Source organism: Cygnus atratus, chromosome 1 (genome assembly GCF_013377495.2).
Source record: "Cygnus atratus isolate AKBS03 ecotype Queensland, Australia chromosome 1, CAtr_DNAZoo_HiC_assembly, whole genome shotgun sequence".
Taxonomy (NCBI): Eukaryota; Metazoa; Chordata; class Aves; order Anseriformes; family Anatidae; genus Cygnus; species Cygnus atratus.
This window is the reverse complement of record NC_066362.1, coordinates 55469796-55495318: the sequence shown is the minus strand read 5'-3', so window position 1 is coordinate 55495318 and position 25523 is coordinate 55469796. Positions and strand designations below refer to the sequence as shown.

General features: G+C 40.4%; 1 protein-coding gene across 2 annotated transcripts in view; it reads right to left on the bottom strand.

The window, feature by feature from the left end:
* Nucleotides 1-1828: 1828 nt before the first annotated feature.
* PVALB (parvalbumin) overlaps nucleotides 1829-25523 on the bottom strand; it is a 39981-nt gene continuing 16286 nt past the window's right edge. Inside the window, exons 3-6 of one of the 2 annotated variants that reach the window (XM_035552004.1) lie at nucleotides 9657-9724; nucleotides 7644-7776; nucleotides 7090-7199; nucleotides 1829-1857 (exon numbers count right to left, since the gene is read on the bottom strand). In XM_035552004.1, coding sequence (XP_035407897.1) covers nucleotides 1829-1857; nucleotides 7090-7199; nucleotides 7644-7776; nucleotides 9657-9724 — 340 coding nt within the window. Of the gene's footprint in view, nucleotides 1858-7089; nucleotides 7200-7643; nucleotides 7777-9656; nucleotides 9790-25523 lie in introns of those variants that run through there. The other variant, XM_050711305.1, reaches the window with a different exon arrangement.

Sequence of the window (25523 nt, the reverse complement as noted above, 5' to 3'; positions counted from 1 at the left end):
ACTATTGTGCTATTTTTTGGTACAGCCCTGGAAAAAATTAGTTTTCATGCCATACAGAGATGTATTAAATATAAGTCCTTGCTTGTTCAAAAATAGACAGAGAATATAAAAAGCTTCGATTATATAGTGATTTTTATGGCGATACTGTGATTCCGTGGATCTTTATTCATGATACTTCAGTAGCTGGATTCCTTATGTTTTTTCTGTACCGCAGTATACTCTTGTAATTATGCTTTATTACCACTTGAGGTCAGCAACTGCCGAGAAAAAAATAAACAAACTGCTTCGTTGCAATCCATTTTCATTTGCTTTATTTGGGTACTTAAAAATCGATACATTTTTCACATCCATATATACATTGTGCAAAACCAGAGGATTTCTTTTGAATGAACAGCAGCTTCAGCAAAAAAATCTTCCTTGTAAGTGGCTATAGAGTGAAAATCTAGAATGGCTTTAGGGATTGTTTGTTGGCTTTGCAAGTAGCATTGGTAATTGCCGTGGCAGAGAATGGTATTCTGTACAATGTGATGGTGACAGTGTTTCTGTCTTACCTTTTTTTTACAATACTAATTAGTGATAATCAGAATGGAGCAAGGTATTATTGCTGCAGGGAAGAGTTCAGAATCAAAAAAATGTCAAATATCCTTCTTTTTTATTGCAGTAGTAATCAATGTTCTGTCAAGATGTGGGGAAAATGTTGCCTAAAAGATTTTTCCCCCCTCATTTATTCTTTGATTTAAAAAAATAAAGAGAGAAAAAAAAAGAAAAAAAAGCAGTAGCTTGGTTTCAAAGTTATTGACCAGGATTTGGGAAACAAGGCTCTGCCATAGGCTTACTATCAGTTGCTTCCTTAGCTCGAGTCTTAGTTTCCTGTACTTAACTCAAAGAAAGGTATTTACTTTTTTTTTGGTAAAGTTTTAGAAGAGTTGTTTTTGATGGGATTTTTTTGATATGCTAGTTTAACAGTGGGAGTGTCAACAGTAGCATCACAGCCAAATCTTGGTGCCCCCTTTCCTGAAATTTCCTGAAATGCTGTTTCTCCATTCTTTCTGTCCTAGATAGTTGTTTAAGACTGCTGGTGAATATACCCTGCATTTCAAAAGTGACCGTATTTTGATAGATTATGAAGTTATCCCTATCCACGATTGGCAACGATTGATATTTCTGTCAAGTCTTTTAGCCAAAAATCCCCCTCCACCAGGCAAATTTAGCAAATGATGCAAATAATTTACTGATCGCCAATAATTTACTGATCACCAACATGCAGCAGGGAGAATGTAGGCTAACAATTAGGAAATATGTTTTAGCTGTAACATTGATTAAGTCAACAGAACAAACTGCCAAATGAAGTTGGGTAATTGCCATCACTAGAGATTTTCCAGGCTATGAGTATGCATCCATCTATTTGGGATGGCTTAAAAATAACGAAGTCCGTTCTGCCACGTTTCGGAACTTGAACTGAATTTGACTCATTTTATGCACGTTTTATCCCAAATTATTATTTTTTTAAATTTCTTCCCACTTTACCCTAATTAGGGATAAAGCAGCAGGGGGGTCAGCAGAGGGAGGGGGAAGTAGAATTTTCACTCAATGTGTGTGAAGCCTATATGAAATAAGTGATAGTGAGAGAGAATAAAGCCCAGATTGATGTGACCTTTATTATTTTAACAGTGTCTTTCAGCGCAATTACAGAGTTGCAGGATTGCAGAGAACAGAGCTGGAGTATAAAATAACATAAATAAATAGAACAGGAGCCAAAGCAGTCAGCAGGAGGTGGTTGGAATTGGGCAGTGAAGGATGGGTGAAGGGTTTGCATTGGTTAAAGCCTTTATGATTCAGCCACCATAGTTGCAAATTCTGGAGAAAGGAAAAAAATTAAAATATTTAAAAAGGAAGGTGTAAAGAGGGGAAAGCATATTACAATGATTACAGAGTCACTGATGTAGCAGAAACATCACAATAACAGAACAGCAAAGAAACCCAAGTTAATTAAAGTGAAAGTATGACTTAGGAAATCTTACAGTGACATGAAAGAATTTTCTGAGGGTAAGGGAGAGGAACGCTTTACGTGCCAGACTGTCAAAAATGTCCACTGCTTTTCATGTGAAGAACTTGATTAGTTTCCCGTTGTTCCTTTGTAAATCTCAATGGGATGAATGCAAGAACTCAAAATTTAGTTCTGCAGTCAGATAAATTTCCTTTATATCAGAGTTTGCCAAAGAGACTCATTAATGAGTCTTTCAGAGTACTTGTTATCCCTATATTATAAGTATATTACATTCAAACTGGATTTTGTACTGGCAAATTGATGGAAAATGACAGATTACAGAAAGAGCAGGCTGACTCTGCTGTAAAAACCTACGTAGCAATCTTGACCGCAATGGTGATAATGTATATGTAATGGTAATAAAAAAAAAATCCTGTGATTTCAAAGGGCCCTGTAGCTTTTACTGGTGTTATATCCATAATATTTATATAAATGTATCTATTTGCAGTTTGGGATTATTTTATGCTTTAATGTATAGAATGCCTTCCAGCAGGGTGATAAAGCATGGAAAAGGCACATTTGTATCTCAGTAAGTAGCTGCCTGGCCCGCTGCACTCTGTGAATATTGTATTACCCATGGAGGTTAAAATTCCTAACTCCATCTAACCTTGGACCATTCACACATGAGGATACCTTGAACAGTAGTTGTGTGTGCCTCAGAGCGTTAAAAATGAGAGGCTGGAGGGAATCCCAAGAAGGGAAACAAAGATGATAAAAGGATTAGAGGATCCACAGAGTGGTTTATGGGTTTAACATAATCAGCTGAGAGGAGAATGACAAATAGGGCAGGTAGCCATCTGTAAAGGCTCAAGAGGACATTATTGAAGTTTGACATAATGAAGAGTAATGCCTTTCAACTAAAAGAGGTAGAAGGCAAAATTAGGCATTTTAGAGAACATTCTGATGTTCAGCTGAAAAATGCTCATCTCTAAATCAGTGAAATCTTTTCTGATTGGTTTGTACGAACAGATAGCACTATCGATAGACATGTCCAGAAAACGTTTTGCCAAACACTGACAAGCCAGACTAAGAAATAAGTGTCAGAGGGTTTAAATTAAATCCACAATTGTCCATCATTTTGAAAGATGTAAATCCAAATTAGGATTAGTTATGCAGATTACTTAACATAAAACATGCATAAATCCTGTACGTAGTGGGGGTACATAGATCGAAAGTGTTGCAAACTGAATTTAAGAGATAACATAAAGCACTTGTGATAGAAACCCGGACTATTCTGGGCAGAAAAGGAAAATAATGATTATTAAATCACTGTATGAATAAATCCTACAGCGAGAAACATGAACCCCCAGGGATGAAACCTTTCCAAAAGGGAAAACTAACAATGCATATTCTATTAGAACAAGTTGTCGTACTTGCTACTGCTAAATTAAATCCTTTTTAAAGCAAGTTGTATCTACAGAATATATTTGGAAAAGGTTATTTAACTTGCAGCCAAAATTTTTCTATAATACATTATGATAGTGATATTATCACTTAATGGCAATATATTTCAAGGGTACTTTCTGATAGCCACCAAACCGTAAAATAGTCCTTCATGAATAACTACTATGCACTTTATACTTTTTCCAGCATTTTCAATGTACTTTAAATATTTCAGAGATGTTCCAGTTGAATAATTTCATTAACTAGTTTGCCATTTATTTTCATATGAAGGTTAGCTCCACCGCAGGCAGGTTGTGTTAGAAAGCATATTCATATATGCAAAACTCCTGAGTTAAGGCACTATACGCTAGCCCCTGCATGTTGGGCATTTTTGTCAATGTTTGTTGCCTCTAAATGGCCTGTTAATGAGATAAATTGTCTGACTGACTGCATCTGCTTCTCCAGTCGCAACTTGCCTTCCAAACAAAACTAATAATGCACATATAGTAGTTTTCAATTACAGGATTCTAGACTATTTTGTCAGGTAAAGTAATTTTTCTGATCAGATTTTGTAAAAATGTATGTTATCAAATCTATTTAGGAAACTTTGTAAACAATGACCTAAAATAATTTATTTTAGAAAACATTAGAGCACAAAGATGGTTAAGAAAAGAAAAACTTCCCAAAGGTTTTTTCTTTTTTGTGATGACTTTTATCTGTGTCAAGGTCATGATTTACAGTTGTAATTTTGAATGTATGATGCCTCATTTTAGCAACTTTTAAAGAAAATAACTGAAATATTCATAAATATTTTTAGAAGTTGAATTGTATTGAGTAAAAGACTTTGACTTACAGTCTTTTTTTTTTTGATTTGTTCTATCTATGGTGCCCACTCTTTGAAAATTTTCTATGTACTTTCTCATGTTTATTGAAAAATAAAAGGCAGGGTGTGCGTGTCTACTGCTAGCACTCAGAACAGATTTCAAAAAAACATTTTGAGCAGAAGTTTTCATTTTTGTTTCTACCTCTGTTCTGACAGTGCTGCTTCAGCATCATTTCCCAATCCAATCTGAAAGCTAATGTTTGTAGTTTTATTAGGTAACCTGGATTTCGCCTGCATTTTTTTTTCAGATTCCTCACCTTCTGTTCACGTCAATGGAAAATGGAGGGGGCTTGGCATCACACAGAAGGTGATCTTGTCTTGCATGAACAAGCTACACATTTTCAACTGTTTGAAACTGGTGGATCAACCTCAAATTACAGATCTTGAAACAAGTGGTAAGTTGGCAAATTAATTTCAAAGCTAAACAGTCTTGCAGAAATTAAGAAAGTCCTTAAGCAGCAGACCTAAGAGAAAAAAGTGTACTAACCGAAGAAATGCTGATTAGAAAGTTGAGAATAGTGTTTGTGATGACACAGCTGAGATACGATTCTATGAGGTGGTAAAAAATCCAGGAAGCCCAGCTGCTATGGGCTGAGTTCAAGGGATAGAGTTCAAGGGCCATCTTGTGAATTAGTGTTAACTGCTGTGAAAGGCTCATGCTCATGTTCATGCTCATTTAGTGACATATGAGGCTGGTTGAAACAAGGGATAAAGGTGGTGCCCTGACAAGGAAACAAACCAATGGTTTGTAAGAGAAATACAGCATTACAATGTTGAATTTTAATGTGATGTACACTTGTGACTTCACATTTTATTTAGGTAGGCAGTTATAATCTGGAATTGGATTTATGAACCAAAGGAAAAGGTGTGAAGTATCTGTCATCCTCACCCTTTGGTCACAGTCCCAGCTTTTAACTTTGCATGTATTTCAAGCCTTTCCAGTGTAATAGTTTGTTGTTGGATTCATATTTAAGAAACAGAAAAGGAACGTATGCTTTATAGTAGGGATATGGCTAGAAAATGCAAAATGAAAACAAACAAACAAAAAACTTTCATTCTTATTATCTAGTGTAAATTCAAAATAATTCGAGCTCAGAGTTAAGGAAGAGTAAAAGTTGCAGAAGAAAGAGGTAGGGAAAAGGGGACGTGTTTCATATTGCCTTGTTACTAGGTACCAACTTTCAGGCATTGTTTCAATTAAAAAAAAAAAAAGTTATAGTCAATCTTGCATCAAAATATTAGTGCTGTGTTCTTTCATATAAGCCAAAATGGTTCTTCAAAGTATTTCTTTTATGCCAATTGAGGTAATTTTTCGTTTGCAGCCTTCTGGGAGTAACTGAGAATGTATCCGATGTGAAGTTGCCCAATCAGCTGCAAGCTTACTTACCTGAATCAAGTTTTCTTCTGAAAATTGTGCCCACTAATTTTAGTATCAGTGCCACTCATTTTAATGGGAATAAGGAACCATATAAAATAGCATATGAAATGTCAGATAATGACACACTCCTCAGGCTCAATAATGCTGCTAAAGTTTAGCAGAAATTTCCCCTGGATGCTTCACAATTGCTCCTATGCAACCATAATATAATCATGATCTGATAAATAAAGAGGCTTTAGACTGGAAACAGGATCATAGTCACTGATATGCCAGTGTGCTATGAACAGGCAATTTAGCTGATATATCACCTGACTAGCTTCTGTGGATGATGGTATATGCCATTTTTTCAGCTTCTAAACTAGGAGACAATGTTAAATAACCTCATTATTTCTTTTATTCCTTTCTTAATTGCTTTTTATTTGGACATAATCTCAGAGATCAGGTAACAGATTTTTTTTTTTTTAAGAAATCCTATCATATGGCTTATCAGTATGGTGAAAACTTAGCAATTGCCTGCTGTCTGGGTGATTTAGTACTCTCACTGCAAACCCCTGCTATTATCTCCTGCGGTGAGGAAAGATGTAATTCAGAAATGCATCTCTTCATGTCTCTTCCAGTGTGTCTCAGGGATACGGGGGGGGGCAGGGGGGGGCAGAGAAGGAGATTTTTTTTTGTTGTGGGCTAATTTGATTCATCCCAAGGGGGAACTGAAAACAGCAATTTTTTTTTAGCAATGTTGTGAGAGGAATTTTTTCCCTTTTCAGTTCTCATATTTAAAAAAAAAGGGAACGATAAGCTTTCTTAGCTGTGAAGACCCACATAAGCACTAGCAAAAGCTGGATAGACTGTTATAGTATAGAAGTGCCATACCAGACTGACTGTACTTTGAATTTTAAGAACATTGAGAGACTTTGGATGACTTAGCAAAGCATTAGTTTTTTTCTTTACTAATCATCAAGGAGAAATGCAGGTATTCTTTCAGATCTTTAGAAAAATCTGCAAGATTTTTGCTTCTCTTTTCTAAGTTTTATAGTCATGTCCCTCTGTAAAGTCTCAGTGCCCTGACCCTCACCACACGGAAATTAACAGAAGAATTAAACTGATTTTAAAAGAAGTTGTGTCGGTACTTAGCCTTGTGCTGTAGTGTGCCTTAACTATATCTCTGTTTCTGTAAACTCTTGCCCCCTCTAGTGTCAGAATTCAGCTCCTGTTTCCCCTAAAGCCTGCAAGTAAGGTATGGAAAATGTAGCAAGACTTCACATCTCATTAAATCCAAATTGTGCCCTTCAGAAGGTCACAGCCCCCAGTGTTTCCTAGAGTTACACAGTTCTTGTTATGTAAGAGTGATATAGTAATATTCGATTTTTACTGTCAAAGTTTATTTCTCTAGTTACATACCATCAGCACCAATTTTACCATCACCGTCCTTATCTCCAGCAGCCAGAAGAGCTTTTGTTTCTTTGTCTGATAGGTCTCTGCCATCTGGGGTAAAGCCCTTCAGTACAAACCTAAAGAGGAGGCATGGAAAAAAAAAAAAAAAAAAAGAACAGGAAAGGTCTTTAAGTCTTTTTCAGAAAGGTTTTACTTTGTATTTATTTGCATCACTGTTTTGATATATGAGGTGGAATCCAGATGGATATAACCCTCTTTTTTGTCAGTCAGGAAGAGTGCTTTACTCTGAAACTTCATTTTAACTGAAGAGCTGTCTGTGAGGTATTGATAATCCATGTGTTCGAGGGATCCTGCAGTGAAAGCTACATCTAGTACCTCCAACACACTTTAGAACATATAATCAGCAAACAACTGATTATTGCACACAAATACTAGGCAGGAGATTGAACTGTATGTATGTATTATCTAGGGTATTGTGGGCGAAAAGAAAAAAAAAAAAGAGAACAGGGAATTAGACTCTTAAGGTGAGATTATTTGAGAAAGGACATATCTTTACTTACTTTAATTCCTCCTCTTCAATGAAGCCACTCCGGTCCTTATCAAGAATACGGAAAACCTTCTTCACATCTTCTGGGCTCTTCTTTTTCAATCCTACCATCTCGAAAAACTTCTTGTAGTTAAAAGATTCAGCTGCTACAGGAGATGAAAAGCCAGACAACTGCTTAGAAAAATCATTAAAACATATACACTTACATTTTCTTCCTTACTGCTGCATGTCCTACCCTGGGAGCCAAAAGCACATTCCAGCCTAGCTGTGGCAGGAGCTAGATATCTGCACTGTAATAGTCCATGCTTCACAAACACTAATTTAAATATACAAAGGGTGAGAGGGTCAGTGTCTCTGTTTTGCAGATGAAGAGCTGAGCTAGAGAGGGATGGAGACTTGCCCAAGGTCACGCAGAAATTCTGTGGCAGAGTTGGAAACTGAAGTCTAACCTGCTTGCTCTCATTTCAGTGTCTTAATTCCCCCACCCCCTTTTTTTCCCCAAAGTTTTACACTACAACAGTCTTCTGAGACTGAACCCTGACTGTTAGATCACTGCCACTTTTTGACATTTCCACCCCTGGAAAAAACACTCTTACTCACCCACGGAGCCCAACACTGACAAAATCTGTTTCAGAGCGCATGGCTCTTTCAGTTCTGTTCCATTTTTCCTGGAGACTTACTCGAAATCAGAGAATTGCATTTCTGCCTCTAAAGGTATGTGCAATCGTGATTTGTAAGCTCAGGCACTGCAAGGGAGCGCTGTGCTCTGCTGCCTGCAGGACCTTGTAGGCACAATCACCGGGAAAAAGCAGAGCCCTGGAAATCGGAGAGGGGATGAGTGGGTTTACCTGTTCCACCTCTCCTGTCCTTTAACCGCACCTGCTTTTGTCCCACCCAGGTAGCCTTAAATCTAATAGAGTGACCTCCAAGACATGCTGTGGACTTATTTATTTATTTTAAATGCATCCTTATTCCTACCGCAGCTTTTCCTATTACATAAAATTAAGGCGGCTCAGTCATTCGGGATCTGCTTGACTGAGATCTGTCATTAGCTGCTCCTAATTGCACCTGCTCCGGGACTCGGAGACGGCCCTAGAAGAATGGAAGCTAATGAGAAGAACAGCTGCTGGATGGAGCAAAGCGGTTTGTTGGTCCCTGCGCCTCTCCGGCTGCTGAGTTTGTTCGGGCTCAGCGGGTTTTGCACTTGCGCCTGTTTGGGAAGGTCACGGCACAGACCGGGAGAGAAAGAGGCTGATATCCCGGGTGGCAGGGGCAGCCCGGTGGTTTGGGGTTCAGGGAGCAACCTTAACAATCTGGGGCTCCGGAAGCACCAAGGGGGTTGCTGTCATTTTTCAGGGGTCTCCATGAATAGATGAGGTAGGGGATATCTGAAATCTGGAGGAGTCTGCGAGGGATGTGAGGACCGCTGCAGCCATTTGTCCTGCAGAAAGCTTCTGCAGTCGAGCAGCGCACCCTCTTGCTCTGCTACTGCTGCCTTCTGCTCCATCCCGAAAAGCAAAGCCCACCCGAGGCGGGGGGGGGGGGGGGTCCGCAGAGAAAGTAGGAAAAGAGCGGTCCCTTGTCTCCTTGAAACGCGAAGGAGCAGTTCTGCAAGACTTGAAACTGAATGTCGGGGGTGATGGATAAGCTGCCGCCATCCACGGCTGGCTCCCCTGTCCTGCATCAGGACGCAACCCGCCCTAGTTCGGCCAGGGTTTTGTTCCCTCAGAAAGTCTCCTGTCGTTGGAAGCAAAGTCTGTCTGCAGTTCCTGCTTGCCTCCCTTTAAAAATGAATGAGTATTTCGCCTCTGTAATGTGCAGAGCAACTTTGCTGAGGATGCAGCCCTGCGCTTGATAAACCTGTCATGCCTCCGCTGCACTTCTGAAAACACATCCTCTTTGATATTTTATCTAGCCGGATCCTCTAATCTTCCCCGAGCTGAAAAAAATCCACTGCTATCCTAGGCTGAGGAGACGAAAGGGAGGAGAAAAAAGAAGAAAAAAAAAAAAAAAAAAAAGCACTCACCTGAAAAGGCTCCCACAGCCTTCTTGATATCCTCAGCGCTGAGCACGTCAGTCATAGCCATCCTGCAACTGTTTGAACAGGGAAGCAAGTGCGAAAAGATTAAAAAAGTGCTTTTCTCATCATTTCTGCTCATATGACCAAAGCTGCAGTGCTGTGTGGGGATGGCACACCGGGAGAGGCTGGCCCGGCGCCAGCTCCGTTAGCGGCGTGTGGCCAAGTGCCACGGGGCTGGGTCGCCCCCCGGTCCCGCTGCAGGCGGGGGGGGGGGGGGGGGGGGGGGGAGGAGGACGGGGATGCCTTTTAGTAGGGCTGGGGAAGGGAGGGAGGTAAAAAGGGGGAGGGGGGGGGTCGCCCCCCGCGGGAAATTTGGAGGCTGAGCCTCGCTGGAGCGGTGCCAGAGCGGAGGGGGAGTTGTGCCAAGGTCAAGTTCTCGGGTGCGGTGGAGGAGCCGGTGGTGCAGAGCCTGGTCCTTCTAATTTTTATTTTTTTTTTTTCCTTTAGGAAGTCGGGACGAGCTTTACCGCTTAGGTTCGGTGACGAGCGAGGAGCTGCGGCATATGCCAAGCTTCAAGCCGCTCTCGGGGTCGGCGAGCGAATGTGATGGAGCTTTGGAGCATTTGCCGTGCCGTTCTGAGCCTTGAGACGTCTCCCCCTTCTGCTTCCCCCCCCCCCCCCCCCCCTTCGCACACCCGTTCCTTTTAGACCTCGTTTCTTTCGGGCCACTCCATATTAAGCATCATCCTCGCTGAATTAATTATCACATCCCTGCGAATCCCACAGCTCCCGTTTGTAATGCACAATATGCTGCAGAGCCTTCCGCGACACGATGTGGTGAGGCGAGACGGGAGGTGACAACGCGCTCGTGCCGGGCTCCTGTGCAGCGCCGGGGGCCTCGGGAGGGGACCGGGAGCTCCCCGGCATCGTCGGAAAAGCCGGCACCAAGCCTGAGGAAGCCCAGCCTGTTTTCTGGCTTTGCTTTGCCCAAAAAACCCGTGCCAATTTTTCACGGCAAGCGCGGCAGGTAGCGCAACTCGGGCTGAGGGATGGGCAGGAGCCAGCAGGCTGAGGCAGCCGAGGTTTTAGGGCCCTGTAGTAGGGCAGAGCTCGGCAGGAACGTTATTGGCATCTCAGTGTGGGCATCTCGGCTTTAGGAAGGAGGTGGGAGGGAGGCAGCGTGGCCGCAGCATCCCCGCGCTGCTCTCAGCAGATGCAGCCCGACCCCACTGACGCGCCGGCCCCACGTCCTGAAACGAGAGAGCGGCCTGGGAAAGGAGGAGGTGGCTGCTGCGAAAGCTCTGCTTTCCCTCGGTAATCCCTCAGCGCTTTTTCTAAAAAAAAAAAAAATAAAAAAAAAAAATAGTACGAGCCCCCAGCCTCTTCTCCGCGGCCCAAGTTCAGCTCCGACGGGTGAGTCATTAGCGTGCCACTGAGCGCAGAAGGATGGAGGAGGAGGTGACATTGGGGTCCTTTTTTTTTTTTCCCCCCTCTTCCTTTTCTTTTTTAAACAGAGAGCCTTCGTTGTGGGAGGGACTGTCATTCTTCTCTCCTTGGATTTTTTTCCTTCCCCCTATTTCTATATATTTCCTAGGATACAAGAGAGGCTTTGTTTTCTCCAAGGACAAACAGCGGTGATGGATGGGGGAGCGGAGTCCACCTCCCTGGGGAAAGCAGGGCAGGGCCGGGGCTGTGCTTGGGGCCCTGCCTTTAGCGGGGTTGAGCTGGGAGGATGGGGCTGGGAAAGCCTCGCGTAGCCCAGGTTTAAACCCGGTAGCCTGTTTTACACGGGTCAAATGCGGTCCCATCAATGCATAACTCTTTATGAGAGATATCAACGTGCTGGTTGCACGATCTTCTGTAACTGGCGTCTCTTTATTTCTGCTTAACCGATGGAAGAGAGAAAAGCCCCTTCTTGTTTCCAGTGGAGACGACTCCAGCCTGACCCGACATCCTCATCCACCTCTCTTTGCCAAGCTCAGCATCGCTGCGATCTGCAGAGGAGCCGGGCCTCCCTCTCCACGCCTTCTTCGCTTTCCTACGACCCTCTTGCAAGCCCCTCGCTGATGTTCCCTCTCCCTTGGAGCCCCAGCGCCTCCTTTCAGGTCCCTACAACCAGGGGTGGCCGCTGCCCATTCGCCGGGCGAGTCGTATTTCGGTGTCAGCCCCGCTGCGCTGACCACGCATCAATTTTGGAGGGCTGCCCCCGCCAGCAACACAAGCCCGTAGCAGACTCCTCCTGCGCGCAAGGGGCCTGAGCGTGGAAAGAAACGAGTGAGAGGTGCCAAAAAAAAAAAAACAAAACCCGCTTTGAGGACAGCCAGCAGCCTTCTAGAAGCTCTGAACCTCCAAGCTTTAGTCAAGGCTGGTATGTTATTCTCATAGAAAAGGCGTTTCACGAATCGGCAGCTTCACGCCCGACCCTTCGCCTTTTTTCCATCATCCCTCCGAGATATGAGTGACGCGTTTTCCTTTCTTGCTGAGGTTTTGCCAATTTTGCTGCCCGAACTATTTGCAAATTCGACACCGTGGATTCCCAAGTTGACTGCACAGAAGCTTTCGTATAGCTCAGCTCCCCCTTCCACTAGAGCCAGAATGCTGGTACTCTCACCAAGTAAACCATCATGGAAATGAAGTAGAAATCAATCCCCCCCCTTCGCCCAAAGCAAGCGAGTCGGGGAGAGTTGAATGAACAGCAAGAAGAAGCCCCCACGCCAAAGTTCAAGCTGCAGACAAGCAGAAAGCCGGGAGTTCTTTGCAGAGAGGGTGGCACATCTCTTTAATCTTCCTAATGAGCATATCAAGGAGAGCAAATCCATCCCATCGCTTATAGCAAAGAGCAATTTTCTTTCTGCCACGTGTTTTGGAGGTTTTTTTTTTTCTTTTCCTTTTACCTGTGGTGTATGACTGAGCACTTCAGTAAATCCTGTTCAACGAGCCCTCGAGTTCTCGTTCACTTTCTCCCCTCCCTTTCCTCTTTTGTTATTTCTATTTTCTCACTTTCTCCTTGCTTTTCATCCTCGCTCCCCCTCAACTCGTTCACCCATTTCCTCCTCCTAATGGCCCTTTCTTCTCGGTTGGAGTCTTCTCTGCGGGAAGCCACTCCTCTGTGTTTGGAAGATTTGCACCTCTTTGTCTCTCGGGTTTTGGTTGTGGGAAGGGCTCTAGGGCCGGAGGGATGGAGGAATTTCCTTATTTATTTCCCTTCAGGCAAAGGTCCTGGGCTCCTGCCGGGAGCAGGCGCATCCACGTTGGCTGTGGAAGTCTGAACGTTTTCTTGCTACTTACATTTCGGGTTTCTCCCAAGGAGGCTTGCACAGGTTGTTAGATAGGAGGTGGTCAAAAAGAGGTGAAACTCGGGGTAGGAACCCCCCTTATATAACCTCTCTCGCTCCTTCTATTTTCGGCAGGTGATACCCACTCCTCAGTGGTATCAGGTATTCAGGGATTTTGGTGATGGTGTCACATTTATCTTTCCCTTAAGTAATCAAGGAACACTATTAATAATCCTTGGCACTCACCTTCCCCCGCCTGTGAAAACCTATTACCTCGGCAAACCGACGAGGGAACTTTATTGATACGGGGAGAGGCAGGAGGGCTCTTCATCTCCCATCAGACGAAGGCGGCTTCAGAGGGACCCATCGCGATGAATCAGGTTCAGCTTGGGAGACGGGACTCTGCTCAGAAGGAAGGGGCCAGGAAGATGCAACCATCCGATCAGAGAGAAGAAAAGCAAAGACATTCAGGAGTTTGTCCTTTTTTCCCTCCAGCTCTGGCAGACACTGCTCGAAACAAGAGGAAACAGCCCTAAGCTGCCTCCCGCACCTCAGGCTGCAACGTTCAGGTCTCCCTACTGGCCTTGGCAGAAGGCAGAAATACTTTTATTTTTAATTTAATTTTCTTTTTTTCTTGTACAGGCCACAGTCAAGATGTGGTCGTCTTTACCGCAGGGTATTCAGGGAGGTGCTTCCTGCAGGCAGCAGCGAGCTCCGTTTGGGTAGTGCTGGTTGTTCATCCTTCCAGGGGCATCCAAAATTTCTGATCTGGGCCTTGCTGGACAAGAAATCTAAAAAATTTACAACCTGAGCTTACCTAAGAGAGGTGGAGTGTTGCAAATGAAGAGTTACAATATATACAGGCATAATAAGTTGACTGCAGCCTTTTCAGCATATGAATTCTCTTTATGCCGAATTGCGTATTTGGGTGAAACATACCTTTGAAGACGCTTCTATTTTCTACTCTATCAAGCAATAATAACAATGATAAAAATGCAATTGAGCCCTATTCACGGCTCTGTAATCCACCTGGGGACACTTTTCTTGATCTTTAATTTTTTTTTTTTTTCTGGCAAGGGGAAACATTTTACAAAGGACTGTGAATCATATTTATCCGGAATTCTTAAGTAACAAAATATCTTTTCAGTTGCAGGATGCAAAACCAACAGCTGGTAGGTTAAAAAGTGACCAAGGCTGTTGTGATACAACTGAAATTATCTTCCAGGAAAGGCAGGTGCTGCAAAAGTGAGATTGGATTTTTCTATCTTGATTAATTGATCCTAGAAGGGAGGAAAGATAATTGAGGTACGTATGGGATAAGAATATTTAAAAATATTTTGCTAATACCAGCATCATTTTGATGCCGAGTTCTGTGAAAAATTGGAAATTCTCCAGGAACTTTAGATAATTTCAAAAGAGGGAAGCTTTATTGAATCAAATATGACAAGGGTTAATTTAATCAGTTTAATATTCTCTCTCCTGTATATTTGTATTACATTTCCTTTAGTGGTCTTCGATTTTTGCTTGTGCTACAGTTAGTAAGGAAAGTGATATTACATTTCAGGTAGCCTCCTTTCCTCCTCGCTTTGACAAACACTCTCTCTGTGCCCTAGCGTAGAGCAGGTGAGACTTTGTATTTAATTACCTTGTGAAATCACTGATTCTTGTGGGTCCACAAACGGTGTGCTGCCTTTGGAGCAGTATGATTCATAGTACGCTGTTTGCTACGTTCAGTGATGTGGAGTTTGCATTACACTTTCGCATATTATACCCCTTTGATGTAGTACCACGATTAGATTCTGGTTTAGAGATACCAGCATCTCGTGGTTATTAGCAGGATGCCACATTTTCATGTGGTAGCAGGCAGAGCAATATTTCCCTCTTATCTTCTTTTGGCAGCTTAGAGGGGATATGGATTGTAGGACTGTCTTTTTGTCCACCAGAGTGTGACTTCCATTTCTGTCTGATCCATTGGAATTAGTGCCTTTGTCCACTGGTGAAAGGAGAGCAAGTGCAGAGCTAGCCATGATTCCTCTGTGTAATTCAGCCGTGAGAAAGGATTTCCACTAATCAGGATAGCTTTCTTATCCATTTACTTAATTCCCGCTAATGCTTATTTACAAAGAGAGAAGCAGACTTATGACCTCCTCGGGCAGATAGTGAGGTCTGTGTTATATGTCAAGTATCACATTAATTAAAATGTTTGCTCTTTTTTTTTTTTTTTTTGTGAGAAAAACACATTCAAAATCTGATCCTTCTAGGTTATTAGTACAAATCTGGTTGAAGCTGAAAGACATAGAGCATCGTGGCAACAGGGCATCTGATCACTGAGAGTTCACCTATGTGAAGTGATAAAATTTAGGGAGGATGTTTGTCTTACAGCAGTCATCACCTCAATCAGGTTCATTCAGGAAAAAAAATAGGACTGGGCTTCCCCTTTGAGATACTTAGACACTGCAGAGCTAATTGGGACTCATCCATTTTCACTCCTTTTTTTTCACTTCTGCCGCACAAACAACTGTGATCTGAGTAATAAGGTGCTTCAAGTCCATATCAGCCAATGTGCCTGAAATTTTTGGTCTTAGCATCATGTGCATTACTGGCACTTTAAAAAGGAAGCTTATCCTGCTTCTATCTTCTGTGTTTAGTACATGTAAGCCATATGACATCCCTTATTTGAAAGCATATTCTAAAATTCAGAGGTTTCATTGATAAAAAACGTGTCTTGGTTGCCAGTTAACATTTCTCCTATATTTTTAGCTTACCAGTCTTTCATACAAATTTCTGTATTAGTCTTCTTTTTGTTCTGTCTTTTTCACTGTTTATGCCTTCCATTTGATTTTACAGTTACAATATCCTCCAGTCCTTGCGTTAGGTGGGCTATGGCCTCTATAAAGAATTATCTGTTTTACATCTTTCCTCATGAATCAGTCTCTCTAAACCTGTAATTTTTTTTCCTGTTTGTTTTTGGTATTCTCACAGTTCTGTTGACATTTTTGTGGTACTGTGGTGCCCAGCATAATACAGAGTTACTTTGCTATCTGAGCTTGTAAAATATTCTAAAATATCTGCTATAGTCTCTAACCTGTTCCTAGGATATAAGCCAAGAAGAATCTGGTTGAATTTTCTGCAGTCCAAGACACACATGTGCACATCCACATTGTATTTAGATTTGGAAACAACTCCCACAACCATTTAAAATCTTAAAATAAATAAATAAACAAATATTGCATTCCTGCTGCATATTTCAGTTAAAGAACATCTTGAAGCATTTTATAGCCATCATTCATTATATGGGAACTGCTTCATCTTCCTCTACAGCAAAGCTCAGCAAACCTCACCTAAGTTTAGAGGCAGCATAGGAATCCTTACAATGGCATTATTTTCTTTGGTGTTTTCCTTGTACATTAGGATGTAAGTGGATGCTTCTACCTCCTGCTCTTGCTGTCAAACTTGCTCCTTCTTACAGTATCCCTGGTATATAGTCCTCTTTCATATTACTTCTAAATAAAGGAAGGAAGAAGTGTCATATTGCTGTTTTTCTTATCTGAAATGAGATGCTTTAGCTGCTCCATATAACCATAAACCATACAATATTGGGGTTCTGGATTCTAGAAATGCTGTACCAAAAGTCTTTTGGAGAAGTGGGAGTGAATATTAGTTTTAATTAATGTAACATAACATTATTAGGAAGATGAAACATCATTGCCCACATTAGACGTTGTCCAGAATTTTAGGGCAAACCTCTCCTGGAGAAAGGAACACTAAACCTTTCATATTGGTGAGTACAACTTGCAACTTTTTCAAAGGATGCGTATACATAGTACAGGATGTAGCACCTATTAAATGTATTCTGGCGAACTGTTTGCCAAGGATTTTGTGGTGCTGACAGCTTTAATGTGTTGAAGAAGGGAATAGTCAGTTTTGTGGAAGAGAGCTCCAGTGAAGGTTACCAAATTTATACAGGCCACCTCCAGCCTGGGAAGTTCCTGAGCAAAAGTGGTTGGGATTTGGAGTAGGATTAGGGAAAAGTTTCATAATGTGTTTGCCTTTTGCTTACATTGTTCCAAAGGCTTTTATATATGTCCATGGTTAGGGACAGGATTCTGGGCTAGAGGGAACTTTTTCCTCCCTTTCCCTTTCCCCCTTCCCCCTTCTCCCTTTTCTTTTCTTATGATCCAGTGTGGTAGTTCTTAACTTATTTTCCTTGGTGTAGTTTATGATAACCACATGTGTGAAAAGTGGAAGGATCAGGTAGACAGAATGTATGTGAGAAATGCATCAGTTAAAAGAATGACTCACAGTATCCATAGGAAAAAGAATTGTTTGCTTCCTAATAAAAAAACAGGAAACTTCCGTCCTTGATTACTGTGACTTTTTGCTTATATGCTGCTTTTTGCTTCTTATCTGTGTTCTTTAGGCTGCATATGAGCATTCCTGTTCAGGTACACATATATTTTACGATAGTAATCTGTGACTGAAAATGTCAATTGTTTTGTATACTAATTATCATTTTGTCCTGCCAGATGTAGTATATCAGACTGCTTCAGGCTTTTTTAGCTTCTGTTACTACTTAATAGTCCTTGCAATGGACTGTTATTTGGTTTGCCTGATAGAAGTTTGTACTCTTAGGATCCAGTTTTAGTGGTTCTGTTTTTACACGACTCCTCTGATAATTGGCTCAAAAGCTGAAAATAGCAAATGGCTACAACAGATACCCCAGAGGCTAGAAGTAGGTCACTAATAGTACATGCCACCATTGAGTTTTGGGAATTCCGCAGCTTGTATTGCAAATTATGTGGAAAAGAAAGTGAAATGTCATGAGCTGTATCACCCAAAGGAGATAATACAAATAAAAACCAATGATAGGTGTTTCTATGTAAACCCCCAATGAGAGCTAGGCTCAGATTACCAAACAAAAAAAAGCTAGTGCTGAAAGAGCAGGTCTGTGCATCCTAACACCTTACAGCAATGCTCAAATGGATACTTACAGCAGGAAAAAAAAAGCTGTTAGTCCCAGTGGGAAACCCTGACCCCAGGTTAAGAGGATGGAAACAGTTGGTTTTATTTACAAGACACTCGTGGGTATCAGACATTTGTCATAATTGACACTCTGGTGTTGTTCACACTGGGATGGATAAGCCCATGTAATTATTACCACAGGGGTTATATTCTAGGAAAATTAGCACAGCAGAAAGATAGCTTCATTACTTATTCCCATTTATAATAGACTGCTGGTAGGAGAGCAGTCGAAGCATTTAGATCAGGGAAAACAGCTTTTGGGGAAATATGACTTCAGTTTTAGCAATTGGAATCCTGTGGTAAGCCAAATTTTGTTAGTTATTTACTAATGAATCTGCTGTTTTTTGTTGGAGTTTGTTTTTGTTTTTCTCTTATGTTTTTATAATTTGTTTCAGAGTTGTTAGATGTATTTAAAAGTCAGTGAAATGTATTTAAAAGTCAGAATTTAAAAGTCAGTGAGATGTATTTAAAAGTCAGAAGTTTGTAAAGGATTTATATATTTCTGGGTAAACTGAGTAGAAATAATTCCATAGCAGTGATGCTTAAATGGCAAGTTTGGGCTTTCCCTGCCAACCTCTCAAGTGGAAAGTGCTGGCTAAGAAAGTCTATAACTAACATCAGAAAAGGAGCACAGTTGAGTCAGCTGTTTGTTTATTGTCAATATTTCATTAGAAAAACAATTCTTCCATTTACAGAATTGGTAAATGGGATGCCTTCTCACGTTTAGGTCATGATTTCAATCCAGCCAAGGAGAATATCAGTAAATAAAAGTAATTATTCAGTAATATTGTTTTAGTCACCCTGATGAAATGAATTCAGCAGTCCCACTTCAGTTGTTAATATACAGATGCACACAAAACAAACTTACTGGCACTGAAGAAATATCTCCATGTAGTTGGCAGATTGAATCAGACTCAGACACTGAATTCTCCTATACTTTCTCTCCTTTATCTCTTTAGGTTGCCTAAAGGGAGGACTGCAGGAAGAAAATCTCTAGTTTTATTACCTGTACTTCTCACATGAATGGACCTGCACTGGTGTTACTGATCCAGCAGCACTCTCTTCTGCTGAATCTGGGACTCCCTAGGTTATATATCAAATTGAAATTTCTAGTTTATCTTTTGTAACGTCCTTATTCTCTTGTCTTCTCAGAAGAAAATTTATCAAAGAAAGGCTCCCCAGCATATTCCTAGAGGGTAATGGCATCTTCCCTGACATTACCAATGTAACACAACTACTTACAGTTCTTTTTTAGACATTCCTTTTGCTAATAATCTCATCACCTTGTTAATAATCTTATGTAGGGGGATTTCATTTTTTCCTAGGTAGCGTGAAAAAGTTTTACATGATTTACATGATTCACAATATTATTTGAAAAAAAAATAATATTGGACTAAACCATGTTATAAAAGCTCACAGTGCCTTTTTGTATTCTTCACATCTGAATTGATGCTCATTATGGGCATATATTTTGTTCTCGGATGTTAATATTTTTGGCCACTTCTTATATAAATTATTGCTAGGCCTTTTTGCACCTCACCTTTCAAAACAATGTGAGTCTTCCATGTTTAGGTAAAAGAAATGTAGTCTAGAAGTGGAGCATCAAATGTAGCATGTGGTACAGACTTGACTGATATGCAACAGAGCTTTTAGCTTGTGTTGTGGTGTTTTCACAGCCATTTGTAACAGGCAGTAACTCCTAGGCCCTTTGAGTTTTGATCTCAGTGGGACACCGAAGCTGTTGTCTTGAAGAAGAGTGAGATATTTTCGGTAAAGGGATCATTAATATCTTGCTTTTGGATCAAGCAGAGGCTTGCAAGATGAAAGTGATGTGCTGTTCGGCAGCATTTTGCCTCTTTGAAATGTATCATCTCTGCTATTTTTCTGCGCTTCTGCTGACACTTCTCCCCTCTACTCTGAGAAAGAGAAAAACAAGTAGCGGGTCATACTGAAAACCTCACTAATCTTTGAGCTAGTTTACCTCCATATCTTCCTTTACTTGTCTGACTTTCTTGGATTTTTGTTTTCCAGTAACACTTTCTCCTGTTAAGGGGCAGAAAACGTAAACTCCAACAGATTAACTGATTGCATGAGACCACACAATATAGTGGTCTTATGCAAGGAACTGAATATTGCATCCTTTCTTGAGACAGTATCTTCAATAATGAAGCATCCTTTTCTCTTTTTTTGTTGCTTTGGATCTTAATCATGAGAAGTACAGCCCACGAAAGTTTCACTTGGGTGGAGCAAGGGTATCCTCTTTCACAGAGAGGATCTGTTTGCTACTCAACTTCTCTGCTACCAAGTTCACCCTGTGTACCACACAGAATATGGTCTCTTTTCAATGGGGCTTCCCTTGCCTTTTCTTAATAGAGCTGGATTTTTTTTTCCTAACTATTAACATTAGTCATAAGCATGTATAGTATAAAAATGCTTAAAGCTGTAATTGCGAGAGGCAGGGGAAGGAAAGTGGCTCTTCTTTATCTCAGAAGAGAGAAAGTTTGCTAATGCCCTGTGAGGGAATGACAGATGATTTCTCTCTCAGGTTACACACACTCTAAATCCTCTTCACCATTTCTCTCCAGCAATGGGGAGACCAGATGCTACTGTAACAGCACAGAGCTTGTGCGAATCCCTTACAAGGACCTTTTATTACTGCTATGAGTAAAAACAAGTGACTTGCATAGCTGTTCTCTATTTTTAGAGGGGTTTATGTTTCTGAAGGACATATTTGGTCCCCTTACGTGGCTTTGGCTAGTTTTCTGTTGGTGACTTATCTTTTTTTTGTTCTTTTAGTGATATGGGAGGACGAAGGTGGGAGAAAGCTAGCGTCTGTTTCTCTGAGCTGTTGTGATGGAATTTGTTAACCTGACATTTTGTATGCTGTGATGTGCCCAATTCCCTTTCTAGCTGTTTCTAGTAGCTATGGGGATACAGACAGCAGAAATCACACTTCTCACACACACTTTCTCTGCTGAAAAAAAAAAAAGCTGGTGAAAATGATAGACAAATGATTTTGGAAACAAATCGTTGATGTGTCCTCAGAGTAAATGCTATAAAGTTTTTGGATATGAAGTTTGTCTTTATTGCATCAGTATATTGTTACGTGGTGTGCAAGAATTGCTTTTACATCTAAAGAGCTGTAGTATCTATTCAAATTTCTTTTTTGGACCTGAGCCGTCTTCCACGGTTGTCACTGGAACTCTTTTTGGTATTTTTAGTGGAGATTTGACCAGGCCTCTCTTCTAGACTTCTAGAGATTTTTACAGAAATTGCAGTGAGATAGGGATCAATTAGTAGCACTGAATAATTACTTTGTGGAGAGAGGAACACTTTGTTATGAATTTGACCGAGACTGTCAGTCTATGTTGGTACTGATCGCTTGTTAGATATTGGTGACTTATGAAAATTACTGGTAGTTTAGATCACAATTAGTCTTACAGGTGAAAAATCACTGTCTTATGCCAATTCCTCTTAAGCATTCAATTTTTTTCTATATACTTTTTTATTTTCTTAGAAAGAGTAAGTCCTTTCGTCCCTTTCTATGTTTTGCTGGATTTTGTTCTTGTAAGGATACTTAATAATCCTGCTTCTCATGGAGGTACCATAGAAGTGAAAAGTTCTGCAATAATAGGGGAATGTGATGTCTTGTCATGAAAACTAACCAAGTATTGATGTTGACATGCAAAGTATTTAAGACTGTATTTTACTATTCATCATAAGAGCAGGAAAGAGAGCAGGCGGGGTATTGGTTCTGATAAATACTTCAGAGTGTGAGCAAGAGAACAAGCAAGGGAATGATTGATTGGGTGAGGACAAGGACTGGGGAACAGATACATAAACACACACACATAGATAAATACATGTTTAGCACGTGTGTGGGTTGTAACAAATGTCTCAAGCAGGCATGCAGCCTTAACCTAAGTGTGTACACATACCTTTTTGAAATATGATGTACACACTTGTAGAGGAAAATGTGTACGTCTGCAAAAATTTAGGCACGTGTAACATGCGCACACCTGATACAGAGGTAAATGACAAGTTGTTTCAGTAATTCATTTCTTGCTTTTATAAAATCAGGGAAATTGTGGTGATCTTGACAAATCTGAGGAAGCTTCGAGAAATGATGAGAGAAAAACATGGTTCTCATGTCTCTTCGTAAGCAGAACATTTGGAGCTTTCTACTCCACCTCCCCTACCAGAAGTGCATCTGATACATTGTACAGAGATTTCAAAGTTTAATTTAGCTTAACTCTTGGCTGCAATCAACTGCTGATAAATTTAGTTGGGGGATTAGGGAACCTAAAAGTCTAATAGCTCCTTAAAAGGAGCCTGAGGATGAGAAAGCAAAACAAAAACATCTGCTAAGAGTCTCCCTTAAAATGGTGGCACACCATACAGTAACGGCTTACAGAAATAAGTAGTTCATTTTAAGGAGAGAAGGGATTTTTGCAGATACAGATGCTTGGAAGAAGAAATCCAAAGGTGTAAATATTTAAGAGAGTTGTTTCTTTTGCAAAGCAAAAGGATATCCTGATTGGATCAATAGCATGTAGCAAATATTCTTCTGTAGTTCTAGATAATTTGCTACTCCAGGAAAAAAAGAAAAAAAAAAGTGGAAAAAAAAAAGCTGTTAACTTCTTTTGCCTGTTACGTCTTTTGTGTAGACTGTCATGTTTAAGATAAGGTCTTTGTACTTGCGTGGCAGCATTAATTCAAACGTGAATTCTTAACCATGACTACCTCATCTTCTTAACACTGTGGATAGTAAAGTAGATGTTTTGACCAGAATTTTACACGTACAGTCAAAAATGCAGACTCAGACTAAATCAATCCAAGAAAACTCAGTCAGATATTTATTTGAAGAATAGATTTATTATAAAAGGCCAGAAGTTTCTTTTCCTAGATGCTTCTTTCTCATTTGTTTTTATACTGCGTCAGTTTTTGTAGATTCATCTGTAACTAGGGCCTTTCATAAGTATTGCACTTACATATCTCATAGCAAGAAATAATTCTTGTGCCAAAGACACTGTGATCTTGCCCAACCTTATGCATATGTTTTACTTTTTAACTATGAATAGTCCCTCTGAAGCCAGATCTAGGGCCTAACTGAAAACCTTCAGTAACCATTTCTTGCCTTTCCCCACTTCTTTTGCTATATCAGTAACATTTCAAGTTGTTCCATTGTCCTAGGGCCCAGGAAAGGACTTAGGTGAGAAAAGGTTAAAAAAAAAAGTATTTGAATAATTATTATTTAAATTAAGATGGAGTAATCATTTGATAAAAATTAAATCTGCTAAAAAAAGAAATGTCCCTTCACACAATGTTTAATTATCTTGTGGGTTTAGCAGCTGGATGGCTATTATTTCAACAAAGAGTTTATAGAGATTTGAAAAAAGATTATATGTAAAAGTAGAGTATCTGGTGTTAGCCTAGCTAAATCTGGTAGGCTTTGAAGCATAAGACAATCATCAGAAGGAGTAAGTATGTGAACTATATTGCCAAAGCAGGCAAATGCATTCTGAATTCATTTTTTTTCTACAACATATGGATTAAGGAACTATTGGAAAGAAAGTATCCAGAGCAGGATTACAGGTCTGCTTTGAGGAATCAAGAGAGGAATTTAAGAGTGGGAGAAACTAAATATTTTTCCATGTAAAATTGTCTGATGTTCATAAACTCTTACTATAGTTACATCGTGACATAGGTGGACTGGTAAGTATTATGTCTGCCATTCAAACATGTGAACAGCGGGTTCTGCAGCTGAGAACAAAATTATACCCAATTTTTAAATGATGTCTCTGAAATACTAATTAGACTTATTTAGTTATGTGATGAAAGTGTTAACCTTATCTGATTCTTGTTGTCTGAACCAGTTATATTTGTAAAACTCTGCAGCCTTTCCGATTGGTTGCTAGTCAATGGCTGTAAGAGTTCAATTTCGAGTTGTATACATTTTTCTTTATCCTTTTTTTCATCATGCCAGATATATAGACAGACACACTAAGTTTATATAAATTATTTTATTTTTTACAGTAAGTATCTTAAGCTCTAAAGGCCTCAGCACTAACAAGAATAAAGAAATGGGAACCAAACTTCTAAGACAAAAGAATAACTGAAGAACTACCTTTATTGCTAATGAGACTAGTGCAGGTCTAGTGCTTGTGCAGCGCGTAAGTTTAGTCACTATTCATTTTCATGGCGGCTATCTTCCCCTCCTCCTCCAGTTTCAAGCAGCTTTCTATCCAGGTTGTCAATATTTCTCTAGTTCTGGGGGCTTGAAAACTAGCAATAGTATTCCAGGAGAGCACTATAAGCATTTACTAGAGAAGAAAATTAATTTCTCATGACCTACTCATGTTCAGCTTGTTCTCCATCAGGACCTTTCAGGTCCTATTTTGGCTACTTAGCCAACCCATCCCCACGCTCCTTCTAACCTAGGTGCAGAACTTTACATTTGCTGAATTTCATGATTTTTACTGTTGGCCTATTTCTCTAGCTTGCCAAGGTCCTTTTGAATGGCAGCCCTGCCCTCCAGTATATCAAGTGGATACTGCAAAAAAAGTGCTTTAATCAAAAGTCAGGTAGGAAACAAGATATAGATCTTAATACCTCAGGAAAATGCTAAACCAAACAAACACAAGTGCAGGCATTTCCTATAGGTACAGTCCATGCAGCTGCCTTTAACATCCCCTGGTCCTGGCAAATCCTTTTTTTGTCAGCTAGCCAAATGCCCTCATAATGATTCTTTTTCTCTAACAGTACTCCTCTTAAAATAGTCTTTCTCCAGTAAGGTATATAAAGAAAATGTCAGAAATCAAAATGGAGAACAGTAAGAAGAATGGCAACAAGCAGATCAAAAGCAACAGAATGAGAACATAATTCAAAACTGTTTTTAGACTCTCTCTTTGGGGCAGGGACGGTCTTGCACTGTGTTTGCAGCAGACCATGGAGATTGGAGTTCTGATGCCTGCTAGGTCTCTCAATACAACTTCTATACAGAGAATAATAAAATAAAACAAGAAAAAAAAAGGTGCATATATGGAGAGAAATAAGATAAGCAAGAAAGGTATATGAAAGAAGAGGAAAATGAAAGGACTTGAGCAAAGCCTGATCAGCAAAATTGCTGGTAACATGGAGCTGAAAGTGTAGTTGCTCCATGCATCCGTGCTGTCAGGCAGTAGAAAAAGGCTCTGATCTATTAGTTTTTATAACAGACAGGTCTTGGCAAGAAGTATAATCACCTCAGAATACCTGTAGATTTTTAGAGGCCAACAGAGTATATCTCAGGCAGCGGCCAAACAAGGAGGGCAAGGGGCATGGTTCTTATTCCTTAGTTTTCTCTTCCTCTCTCCTAATGTAAATCATCCTGTCTTATCTAAGAGAAGTAATTTATGGTCAGCCTGCTGGCTGGTCAGCTTCATGCCTCTCATAAATTAGATAGTCAGACACATGTGGGTCAGGTTTGGAAATGCAATGCATGTCTTCAGAGGAGGAATGGATTCTTCCCAATCCTTCCTTACCTTTGGTTGTTCTTACACATCCCAATTTATTCCCTTTACTAATTTATGTTCCT